This window comes from Lissotriton helveticus, chromosome 6 (genome assembly GCF_964261635.1).
Source record: "Lissotriton helveticus chromosome 6, aLisHel1.1, whole genome shotgun sequence".
Taxonomy (NCBI): domain Eukaryota; kingdom Metazoa; phylum Chordata; class Amphibia; order Caudata; family Salamandridae; genus Lissotriton; species Lissotriton helveticus.
In genome coordinates, this window is record NC_136067.1 from 1,927,268,480 (window position 1) to 1,927,281,771 (window position 13,292).

Consider the following 13,292-nt stretch of genomic DNA (forward strand, 5'->3'; position numbering starts at 1 on the left):
ACACCTGAGATGACCTGTTGTATTGCTAGTATGAGTAAGGAGACTCTTCTTCAACACAGCAGTAATTCCAACTAAAAAAACGTTACTGACACCAACCAACACACCTGTGGTTTCACTAAGACCTTCACTAGTGCCACCAACACAGCAATGCACCTCTGTGGCCAAACTCCCTTATCTGCATTAATACTTGCACAATATATACACTGCTCTGCTTGCAGGAAGGCATCAGGCAATATGTAGACTCCAGATTTTTCTGGGCAGCCCCTGCCAATGGTTGCAAGGCAAGCTGCATATTGCAATGTAAATGAGTGACTTATTTTCTGTGGCACAAGCTGTAGAATATTAGTATCTATACATCAGTGAGCCATATGGATAATCAAAAGATGCCTTACCTGATAAGGGCAGGGTATGTGGTAATCTCTGCATCGTTCCTGTATCCACGTCGTTTCCCACACACTCCGATGAGCCTGTTCGTAGAAATAGCAGCCAATGACAATGAGAAGAGGCACAAGATAGAGCACGCTGAATACACCAATGCGGATCATGAACTTCACCAGTTTATCCTGATTCTCCTTCTCCAGTGGGATCTCAATCCGCACCCGGTTCAAGGAAATGATGCCAGCTAGCAGCAAGGAAACTCCGACCACAACGTACAAGCACAGGGGTGCAAGGACAAAATATCTCAGCGCGTCCACATCATACAGACCGACAAAGCATACGCCGCTGATATTGTCTCCTTCAATCTTGTTCATTGCTAGAAGGATGATGGTTAGAGTGCCAGGGATGCCCCATGCACTGGCATGAAATAAGAGGGCCTTTTTCTCGATGGCTTCACTTCCCCACTTGGGCACGGCCGCCAAGAACCATGTGATCGTGAGGATGACCCACCAAACGCTGCCAGCCATCGTGAAGAAATACAGTACCATGAACATCATGGTGCACGCCTTGTTGTGCGATCCTTGTGTCACAGTGGCGGCTTTGTACTGGCCTGGGCTGCGGGCATTGCAGGCAACTTTATCCTCAAGCAAAAACCCAATGAAGAAAATCAAAGACACCATCATGTAGCAGACGGCGTAGAAAATGATGGGCCTCTCGGGGTAGCGGAACCTGGTGACATCGATCAGAAAAGTCAAAAAAGTGAAAAGGGTGGCCGAGAGGCAGACGATGGAAATCACTCCAATGAAGTAGCGGGCAAAGGACAACTCTTCTCGTCTGAAGTACATGTGTGGGCAGGGAGGGGAGCAGTCTCGAACCCCAAGGAAGGAGTATCCCAGATCAGGGTCAACCTTGAGCTCACGCGGGCACCAAAAGCCGTAATCCCGGTGCACTTCAGCAGGGGAATCGTCAGTGGGCTCCCCAGCTACGCTGAGATCGACAAGGCGGGGATAGGGTTCATCACAGTCAGGAAATCTAGAACAAAAGCAAACACAGATTTAGAGTCTTGAAAGGTACACAGTGGATCACCTTGAGATTTAGACAGCGTGTGCTACATTGCATCTAGTTCTTTAATGTCATTTCTTTTTGACAGGCACCAATGCGTAGCTGGTTTGAGGCTTTGAGATGTGTGTTTGATGATTCACATGCACCATGTGTGAGGATCTGGCTGCCCGCTTATACTTCGTATAAACAAGGGGCGCACGAACCACCAGAAATGGTGCTAATGATTCCTCCTAATGTGAAGCCCAACATCAGCAACATGGTGGTGACCAGTAAGGGAAAAAGTCGTGTTTATAAAGGCATCTAGGGTTCCAGCATCAAGAGGCAAAACAAGCATTTTCAATGCCAATAGTCTGGCCATGGCAAGATGGTGTGATGGTTATTTTTTTACTTCAATTCCAGGCATGTGCCACAAAAATAAAGAGAAAAACAAATGTATCCCTGTCTAAACATCGCAGTCATTTCCTTGAATTGAAATTTGAAATTGAAAAACATAATAACCATTGCAAATAATTATAATAGAATAATACAAGTGCTTCCTGTCAAGCAAGTGTAAATAGAACAGGTACCCTCTTTTATTTTACATACACATCGCTTGGAAATATGTTTATTACTGATGCAAAGAAAAATTTACTATTGGCTTTGAATTACTGTATCCTGAAAAAATACTTTAAACACACAATTATGACTAACAAAATAGCAAGCACTGGCAAAGCCAATTCGTCTTGCCTATGCAAGAGCTATTGACTTTGCCACTGGGTTTTAGCCATGTTGTGCACCAGCATGGCTGCAGTTCATTATGGGTAAAAGTTATTGGAGTAGAGTGGCCTGGCGTAGAGTGGCCTGGCGTAGAGTGGCCTGGCGTAGAGTGGCCTGGCGTAGAGTGGCCTGGCGTAGAGTGGCCTGGCGTAGAGTGGCCTGGCGTAGAGTGGCCTGGCGTAGAGTGGTGCGGCGTAGAGTGGTGCGGCGTAGAGCGGTGTAGAGTGGAGTGGAAGGGCTTAGGCTGGAGTGGAAGGGCTTAGAGTGGAGTAGAATGTCAGAGTAATTTTGCCTTTGGACAAGGTGGACATTTTTCATGCTAGCGCCAGTATACCTTTATAGTAAGTTGTGAACTTTACAAATGTATTGTATAGAGTGTTGTTTAGTGGAGTGGCATAGAGTGGAGCAAACTGCCAAGGAGTGGCATACAGGGGAATTGCATACAGTGGAGTAGATTGTCATTGAGTGAAGTGACATAGAGTGGAGAAGACTATCATAGAATGGAGTGGCGAGGAGGGAACAGAGTGTCTTAGAGAAGAATGGAGGGGCATAGGCATGGAGTGGCATAGTAATAATAATACAGCCATTTGTACAGCGCAAACAGCTACCTCCGAAAGGAGGTGTCCCAGCGCTGTAACAACAAGGGACAGCAGAATGGTCAAACACCAGCCATCCCCCGGAATTAATCCAAGTTAAAAAGCCAAGTCTTAACTGCCTTCCTGAATAGAAATTCTGATTGGATCTGTCGCAAGGTAGGCGGCAAAGCATTTCATAGCTTGGCCACTCTCACCGTAAAGGATCTGCAGACCCATTGCGCCTTCCTAACTCGTGGGGTGTCATAGGGGGAGTTGCAAAGAGTGGAGTGGCACAGAGTGGAGTGGAGTGGCACAGAGTGGAGTGGAGTGGCACAGAGTGGAGAGGCATAGAGTGGGGTGGAGAGGCATAGAGTGGGGTGGAGTGGCATGGAGAGGTGTGGAAGGGCGTAGAGTGGAGGGGCGTAGAGTGGAGGGGCGTAGAGTGGAGTGTGGTGTACAGTGAAGTGTCAGAGTGGAGTGGCATGGCGTAAAGTGGCGTAAAGTGGCGTGGAGTGGAGTAGAGTGGAGTAAAGGAGCGCAGACTGGAGTAGAGTGGATAGGTGTATAATGGAATGACATTGTGTGGAGCATGCATTGTGTGGTGGCGCACTGCCATTACAGACAACACATTTTCAATTTAAATTACTATTGCATTTGCACAGACATAACGATTTTCTAATAAAAGTATACAGCACAGAAAACGAAAATGTGTGGAAATGTCATCACCTAGTGTACGGATTTAAAAAATTGTTTCCAACACACTTCAGAATTACAAATAATTTTGCTTCACTTGTGATTTCCTAATTCTGATATATTCTAAAATACCTGCACAGTTTATTTCAGGGGTGTGGAATTAAATAAAATATCTACTTGTCCATGGGACAGGTAGCTTCATAAATCTACTTGTCCTGTACAAAATCCACTTGTCCCTTTGGTGCCATCATGTAGTGCACCGTGGTCAAAAATTGGCAGCACTAATTATATAAGAGCTCGGATAATAGCCTCTCTGGTTATGTCAGGCTCATAGTATAGAAGGATTTGAATGCTAGAGATGTCCTTATTTTGCCTCTTTTCTGCAGATTTACCCATACATCCTTTCATTCACCCACTGATATCTAACATTTCACCTTTACATTGGCTTCCATGCATTCTTTCATCGGCCTTTCACCATTCTGTTTGTCAATTCATCCATCCCCCCATCCATATCCAAATCTACCCATCCATCCTCAAACATATCCATCCATCTCAGCCATCTGTCCATCCTTTCGCTCACCCATTCTTCCGCTCATCAATCAATTTACCCTTTCACTTCCATCCTTCCGCTCATCCATCAATTTACCCTTTCACTCATCCATCCTTTTACTTACTGATCCATCCACCCTGCAACCCATCTATCTTTTCACCCTTTCCTTCATCAACACATCCATCGTCCATCCACCATCCTTCACTCATTCATCCATCCATCTAGGAAGCCACATGTACACTTATACTCACTTATCTATCTACCCTTTCACCCACACATCCATCCTTTCACTCACTCACCCGTACACGTTAATTATGGGCCTTTGTCTGCCGAGCTGCAGACAGAAGAGGCTCATCAAGAGCTCCACCCCCACTGTAGTTGCTAAAGCGAGTGGTTCAGGACGCCCTTGGGGCCCAACCTATCCTTCCAGCTCCAAATCTATCCTTCAAACTCATCCATCCATCCCTCCTTCCTTCCATTCATACATCCATCCATCCATCCATCTTTTCGCTCATCCATCCATCTTCACCCCCTCATCCACCCTTTCACTCATATCCATCCACTCTTTCACTGATCCCTCCATCCAGCCATCCTTATGCTCTTCCATCTTTTACCCCTCCATCTTCCTATCCACTCCTATCCATCAGCCCTTTCACTCATCCCTCCATCCATCCTTTTGCTCTTCCGTCTTTCACCCCATCCATCCTCCTTTTCACTCATATCCATCCTCCTTTTCACTCATATCCATCCTCCTTTTCACTCATATCCATCCTCCTTTTCACTCATATCCATCCTCCTTTTCACTCATATCAATCCTCCTTTTCACTCATATCCATCCTCCTTTTCACTCATCCCTGCTTCCACTGTTTCACTCAACTATCAACCCATCAATCTATCCATCCTCCCACCCATCAATCAATCTATCCATCCATCCTCACACCCATCAATCCATCCATCCATCAATCTATCCATCCATCCATCCATCCATCCTTCCACCCAGCCATCCATCCACCCACCCACCCACTGCATCAGCCATTCATCCACTCTCTCTCATCCATTCAACTATCCATCCTTTCGCTCATCCATCCATTTTCACCCCATCCATCCTCCTTTTCTCTCATATCATCCTCCTTTTCACTCATATCCATCCTCCTTTTCACTCATCCCTCCAAAGATGTCTCGGGCGTCGGGAGATAGGAATTCCCCACCCCTGTTATTTACAGACATTTAAACTGCGTTGAATGCTGAAAAAAGCCTTTCCTTTCACTCCAAGATTGTTGCATAAATTCTCTCACTTTGAAGTCAGAGAAAGAAAAGTAAACACAAAGCTCCCTCCAAATATACGGCCTGAAATTTGACCTCGGTCTCTGAATGCACAGCAAATGAGACAAGACAAGAACACGATTTCAAGGCCTGTTTACAGAAAGCAAGCACTTGTGGAGGAATACAGTAAATGGTATAATCTCTCTTGTGGGCCATAGCCTATAATGGACAGCCTAAAACAAACAAAGTCAGCAAATAGAAAGCAAGGAACTGTGAATTCATTCCCAGAGAAGCTTTCAGAATGTCCTCAAGAACTCTTTGGCAAATCAGACAATTGTGCTGTCTGGTAGGCTTAGATCTAAAAAGGATAAAGAATGAAAAGAAAAAAACAATGGCAAAGTAGTTCATTAGCCCACCATTTCTGGCATTGAAGTGCACTGCATTTAGTCAGTGCAGATGTCATCAAGGAAAATACAGTCACTCAAAGTGCACGCCAGCCAATGGTTAAAGTGGGCTGATTCAATGCCCTATGTTGTATTCTATGGTGGACAGAAGTAAAATGTGAATGACAGATGAACAGACCAGTAAGTGAAGAGAGTTGACCCAAAGCCCTCCTGCTTTTATGGATGTATACATTTTTCATTTATTTTATTACATGACAAATAACCCAGTCTCTAGGCCAGGGTACAATAAAGTCCACATGAATATTTGGCTGAAGTACTTTTGTTAGAATAAATAATTAAAATAACTACTTTGGTATTCGGTCTGATTTCTTCCTCTTTGCACGTTGCCCCAGATCGTTAGCTACTGAGCTATTGTACATCTCCGTTTACTGATAAATTATTTTTAAAAACATCAACAGTCCTTTAATGTGTGGTATCGTCCTTCTCCAAATGTCTCATCAGTAACAGCCATTTGGTTTACAGTAAACAAAATAGCAGGCAGTATTTTAGAAGTTGTGATTATTCCACACTAGATGCCACATGTGTTGTGTGTACTCTTCTTACAGATATTATAAAACGACGATAAGGTGCCATCAACATGATCTGAAACCGTACAAACCAATTTATAGGTGTAACTATTAGACAATTCCTTCAGTTTTAAGTTGGCTAGTGAACCTTTATTGCTAACTAAAAAAGAGCAATAACTTTTTTTAACATTGTGAAACCGGTTTGAGCTGCATGAGCACAGGTAAGTGAACTAAAGAAATGACCAAATTAGTTCTCATTAATCCTAAAACTATGAGTAGCAGTTAATAATTACTCAACCCTACCGATACCACAGGGTTTCGTGTTTAGCAGGAGCAGCAATTACCTCCTAGTCCACGTTCCCAATGTTGGCGTGAGATATAACACCCAAACTCGGAGGTTACCCACCGATTACTGATTTTTCACTTTTTCCTGGCCATTTTTACAGAAAATAAATTTGCAGGATCGTCTTGGTGAAACTTGTCCACACAAAAGTTCACGTGCTGTAAATACCCAGGGCAGTAATTACAGCATAACTCCGATTCCTGGTTTCCCCACTTTGTACAAAAATCTGAATTTTTCCAATACTTGGAATAAAGCCCAAAAAGGTAAAAGAAGATACTGAGGTCTTACCGGCTGCATTCCATCTCCTCTGGCCACGAGACCCCAAACATCTCCATCAGCTTGTAGCACTCGCTGAAGGCACGTTGGCACAGCCGGCGACAAGGGAGGGTGACCCGGCCATATTCCATGCACACAGGCGCATACAACGCGCACAGGAAAGGACGGAAATCTCTGGAGCACTCCAGGTTGACCATGGGATGGAAAGGCTGGAAGAAAGAACACACAGAGAGTGGTCAAGAACCAGTAACACGCGTGGGCGTAATCACAAAGGCGAACACTAAGTAAATTAATTTTATTCTGATAATCAAGCAGTCAGTTATTACTGAACATCTGTGGCATACATATTGACAAGGCCAATAATAATAGTCTGATAGCATTGCCAAAACCACGTGGTAACACCAGAGAGTCCCGCTTTTAGTACTACGCGTGTTCTGTCATTCATGTTTGCTGTCGTCTTCTGCCACCCTCATGGTGGAGTGCAAAGGCCAATGTGAATTGTTTACAGGGAGGTGCACACGTGTGGTCTTTGATCTCCTCTGTAAACTTCAGCCTTCCACATAGGCTGGTGAACATCAAACACCCAACTGTTGACTGTAACAAGGCTACAAGAAACTGCAAACAGATCAATGGGATTATTTTAGATGGAGGGACAAGCACTTGCTTTCTGATTGCTTAACATTGGGCAGGATATGGCAAGAGCTGGAGGGCTAGGAGGAGGGGGAAGGAGCCTGAACATGAGCGAACATAGGCGTTTCTGGTCACGTAATGCCAAATGGTAATGCTAGGTTCACCTCTCACCTGCACTGCCATGGTCTAGCTTTGAACATCCTGAATTATCCCCACCTGCTCTCGCTCATCATTTAAGGAGCGGGCTTGGTGTCAGACGCTCACCATTTTCCACTCTATTCTTTTAACCAATATTGAATGTTATTTTACAGGATCATAAGGACACGTGCGTGGTAAAGTGGCAAATGATAGGGACTTTTATTTCAAAAGAGAACAAAAAAAATGAACGAGCATGGAAAAGCATTTTGCTAAGCTAGGATTCTTGCAACAAATAAAAGGAAATGAGAAACCGCTAGTAAGATGAGGATAGTATCCCAAAGTACATAAAATCTAAAGCAAGAGCCCATTCATAAAGGATAAAGCAGGCTGTAACATTAATCTCTCTGTTTTTCCTTAAATTTAACTAAGAATGTGGGCCAGTGTTCCAATATCCTATAGCCCATAAAGAACTGCAGGTCTGGATTAGCTACATCCTGCAGTCCTCACAACTACAGAAGTGGATAATGGCAGCTGTATCTTGCAATCCTCACTAAACTACAGGTCTGGATTAGATCGGCAATTTCTTGCAGTCCTCACGTTACATTTGGGATACATGCCTTAAGTGCAGAGGCCTGCCGGACAGACAAGGTATCGTTATTCAAAACGGGTAAAACAAGTGACCCTGAAAATGACTGCTCCTTAGACTGAACTCTAACATCTAGGACAGTAAAACATCTGCAAGATGGAAGTTAAATAGGATCAAATATGTGATAATTAAATCATGGATAGAAAAAAAAAAAATCGGACTTTGGTTCTTTGAGAGTACAGGTAGGGTGGACACAGGGTGTAGCGGACTTGATCTACATAGACTTTCACAAATCGTCTGGAACACACAGGTAGAATCAAGAATTGTTTCAGAAACTTCAGGTCGTAAATGGACCAGCTTTTCTATAACTTCTCAGCAACATTCCTAAGCTCCGCACTATTAATTTCTATCCAAATGCCCGGGCAAGTCCCTTCAGTTGACCTGCAATTCACAGTAAGGTTAGTCTTTTGTGCATTCATACTGTAGGCAGCGCATTTGTGCTGTGCTAACATTTCTGTCAACGAAGTGGTGGGGGCGCTACTCAGATCTACTAGCACTAGTAAACTAATACATCTTGTTTTGAGACACCCTACACCAGCCCTACAGCAGGATTCGGAAAGCTGATCACCTAACAAGTTACAGCAATTGATCTCGCCACAAAAAGCGTCTGGAGGGCGAGAAGCAGACCCATTTGTGGACTTGTCATTGTATTGTGGGCCTCAGGGAACTACTACACATATCTCGATCAGGTGTGAAGAAGAAAGGATAACGGGAAACATGATGGGTCTGTCGGTCTATAATAAATGCATCTCACAACCTACTTGTGCACTTGGATTGTAGGAAGGACAGGAACATGTTTTAATTATTGGCATGCTGGTCAAGTCAAAACAAAATAGCATTAGCATGGGAGCTAATTTGAGGTGGATGAAGCCCTGCGGCATCAGCACAGATCATCACACCACAACCACAGGGAATCAAAATGGAAGCACAGTGTTGTACAAAAGCTACAACACAAGTAGAGACTTTCTTAAGGGAACATTGGAAATTAAAATATAATTGTGTGTCTGTCATGAATTGTGGCCTCAGTACTTTGCAAATACCATTTTACAAAAAAGGAATAAAATGTGTCTCAACCCGCAACAAACACCGAATGATGTAGCAATCTGGTCCTAAAACACGTATTGATGAATAAGGTTGATTCCATATGATGGGAACCTATCGAAATATTCTGACTGAACCATTAAGCATGGATAAGTAAAGGCGCAACTTCTCTCCTCAATAAACTGTAGTACTTCATCTTCGGCTGTACTGCTAATGCTAACATTTGGTAAGACAGACCTGTGTCTGGTACATGATGGATGAACTGTTCACAACTAGCCTGAATGTCCTAGCCGGCCTGAATTTGCAAATTACACCGAATATGTACATGGTGCTCTTACGGCAGAAAATTATACACCACTGGAGATTGAAAAACTTCAACTACAGGTTTACGTCTGAAAGCAAAAGGTGACTTGCCTACGTACTCGTCAGAGTAAGGGATAAGGGAGAGACAAAGGAGGAAGAGAGAGGAAAAGAGAAAAAGAGTTAGTGAGAGGGAAAGTTAGTTTTATTTGAAGCAAACCCCATTTGTGGTACAGGTTATGGCAAGCAAGAGTGCATCACGGCAATGAGTGCCCACAGCACCTCTGTGTAGGCATGGAACTATACATGGTGCAAACGGAGCACAGAAGGAGTCCTCAGTTGCACATTGCATCTTCTAACTGTCCTTCCCAGGCAACTGTACAGCTTGGGTCCCAGTGGTGGCATCTCTGGTCAAGCAGAGGAGATGGCTTCCCAAACCTCCTGCTCTCCTATGTCTTCTGCACCTAGGATTTGTCTCCAGAGCTCAGTCTTAATAAAACACCTTTAAATCGTGGTGCAGGTCAAAATTAAAATCCCCTTCTCCGTGGACTGGATTGTATTAAGATTGGAATAAAGGCAATAATAACATGAACGTTTCCACTGAAAAATGTTGTATATTATGAGAAAAACTGCAACGCATTCTTCTTTGGCTAGTATGAAGATAAGAGTGTAATTGAACAGTTTCCTGGGGGCACCTAAAGTAAAATGTGTCAAGAAAAAGGCGAAATAGAACTCGTTCAAGAAAAGAGCTTTGCTGCACCAATATGGCCCGGGGAGCTGAGCCCTCCGGGGATCACAGGAAGAATTCTTCTTTTGGGGCAGCATGCTATGACAATTTGAAAGGTAATTTCAGAAGCAAAGAGCAAGCAGGATTAATACTACAGGGATAAAAGTGCGGGAACCGAAACGTGATCTCGGTCCCCTACTTTTAATACATTCACTAACTCGATTTTGATTAGTAATTTGCACACGGGTTTTTTCATATTTTTAAAGGTTTTATGAATTTATATTAATATGCATTCAGGTTTGCTCCGGCGGCATGGGAATTTCTTGTTTATATAAATATCTAAAGTGACTTGCATGAAAGCTTTTCAATTTTTTAAGGGATTCATGAACCTACATCAATTTGTACGCAATTTGCCACTACATGGAAAGGTGGTTACGTATGCAAATGCTCTTAACAATTTTTTTTAATTTGCGGCTTTAATGCGTTTCACATTTGTTGTGTTGTTTTTAAGTGGACCACTTTGGAGTTTCAAAACATAAATAAAGATTTGAATTGCAATTTATTTATTACAATTCATTTGCGTCCTTAATGGCAGGTTAACAAGTCATAACTTAAAGCAGTGATTTATAATTTGCTAACATTTAAGTTCCTATTCACCTAAACAGCACAGGCTCTGGTAATTCTACACTTTATCGTGCATGCAATTTTCAAAAATAAGCCACCTCTTAAAATCTAAAAAGACAAATACAAATAAAGAGGATATAAAAATCGTCCTACAACATCTGCATACATATTTTATAAGAGGCTTCTCTCCAGATTGTATTTCACACGTTTGGCAGAGCTTAAAAAAATTCAATAAAGAAAAAAAAAAACTAGAAGCCATGGCTGATCAAGCAAAGTGACCAACATGGTTATATGAAAGGTTGCAAGCGGGTCACGCCTGGCTCATTGGCAGTCTGGTTTCATCATTCATTGCACACAAATGTGAGGCTGAAGAATTGGAGAAGAGCAGCTATAATCCCATCCACAGAAGCCGAGGGAGGAGGCGGGCAGCAGAGGGTTTGTAATTCAGACTTCGGTAGCTGGGCAATGAGTAGAGACGATGTGACAGAAAGATTGGAATTGAGGCTGCAGAATCCCAGGCTCCGGGAAGCACGGTTTCTCCACGAGACGAAAATTGAAGAATAAAGATTTTATTTGTCTACATGACAAGTGATGGATACGTCCTCCTCGAATTTTGAGAAAAGAATAAACTAGGCAAGGTCATTAATTTACATATTAGTCTGAAGGTGGTAGGTAGACTGGCTTAGAAATTAGCAAAACAACTGGAAACCATGGGGAAACGCACAAAAACAATCCATAAATTATACCAAAGTTTGGAATAAATATACCTTTTTCATATTTGTTAAACAACATAAGGAGCATTCCTTGACAGCTGCTCTGCCCAGGAGTACTCCCAATCGGAAGCATTAACAAGTGGGATTTTGTGCATGGTGTACATCCAACCGTGTGTAAATGCTTATGTGCAAACTCACAGCTTTGTAGTTGTCCACCAACTTTGCATGACATCCCCGCCCTCAAATACCCATTCCCCACCCATGGGAGGAGATTTAATCATGTGCAAAATTACTACATATCAGTGTAATTTTACAGGTCAAGGAATCAATTTAAGGGTGTACATTTTGTAAATTCTAAACCTGAAGTTTAGTGCAACCATAGTTTCGGGAATCAAGCCCAACGTGTCCTGGTAAACTGAGTTTATAGTGAAAAGGAACTAGCCATATGGCCCCCAAAAAGTACAATATGTCCTTCCCTCCTCCCGCCCCCTAAAAACAATACCTCCCCTCCCCCCAAAAAAAGACAACACTTGGCTTCCTCTCATCAATAAACTGTAGTACTTCATCTTCGGCTGTACTGCTAATACTAATGCCCCATTAAAAAAAAATGTTTAAAAAAGAAACAAAGCTCCCACTCACATACCCCTCCCACCCGTTCGGACCTTCCATTTGCACCCAGCCCAGGGGGGTGCTCTCCGCCCTCCATGAGATGATAGAGAATCAGAATTATGATGACTGTGGCTGTGTCGCAGCTGTGGACAGAATGGAGTGCAATCCTGCCAGTCACAACTGTGCACAGACAAGTAGCTGAGAGGGATTGGTGGTGGGAAACAGTGAATCACCAGGCACATTCCCGGTCTCTCTCAGGTCTGTGGACACCAAAGAGAGGCTGGGCGGTGGTGGACCAACATTCTACCACTACGCTGCTTCACTCCGGTCTACGGAGACTTGGGCAAGATGGGAGGAAAAACTGAGCTGGCAACCAATTCACCAAGTGATATCAAAACAGGTTTGTGTTTCCACTTCTGGGGAGTAAGTACAGTCAATAAAGACATTTTAAAACCAGAATTCACGGTCAATGACTTGGAATGAAGTCAACACAAATACTGAATTGTCTTAGTCCTGGATAACGAAAGACCAACTTGGCAATAGTTTAGTTTGTGTCATCAATACTGTTCACGGTGAATCACCGGTTTATCAATGGAATACACTCGTGGTTATCACTTGTACTTCTAGGAGCTACAACATAGACTGCAAAATAGAGAGTTATAAGGTTTGATGTCTTTAGAGAGCAAAATAAACTACATGTTTTTGTTAGCACTATAAGGCCCCCTTAAACCTATCACGCTCCTATCCTCGTCTGAGACCACGAATGTAATTTCTGCAAACAAAGGCACCCTGTTTAATGTCGCCTAAAAAGCACCCTTTTTAATGTCGCCTAAAAAGCACCCTGTTTAATGATGCCTAAAAAGCACCCTTTTTAATGATGCCTAAAAAGCACCCTTTTTAATGTCGCCTAAAAACCACACTTTTTCCGCCCTACAGTTAAAAGAAAATGTTTTTACTATTTGAAGCACAAACTTTCATGCTTCAGAGACACCCACGAG

General features: G+C 43.1%; 1 protein-coding gene across 1 annotated transcript in view; it reads right to left on the reverse strand.

The window, feature by feature from the left end:
• The window catches only part of FZD3 (frizzled class receptor 3), a 172,341-nt gene that overhangs the window by 78,430 nt on the left and 80,619 nt on the right, over nucleotides 1-13,292 (reverse strand). Inside the window, exons 3-4 of the mRNA XM_078649903.1 lie at nucleotides 6,879-7,075; nucleotides 393-1,410 (exon numbers count right to left, since the gene is read on the reverse strand). Coding sequence (XP_078506029.1) covers nucleotides 393-1,410; nucleotides 6,879-7,075 — 1,215 coding nt within the window. The remainder of the gene's footprint in view (nucleotides 1-392; nucleotides 1,411-6,878; nucleotides 7,076-13,292) is intronic.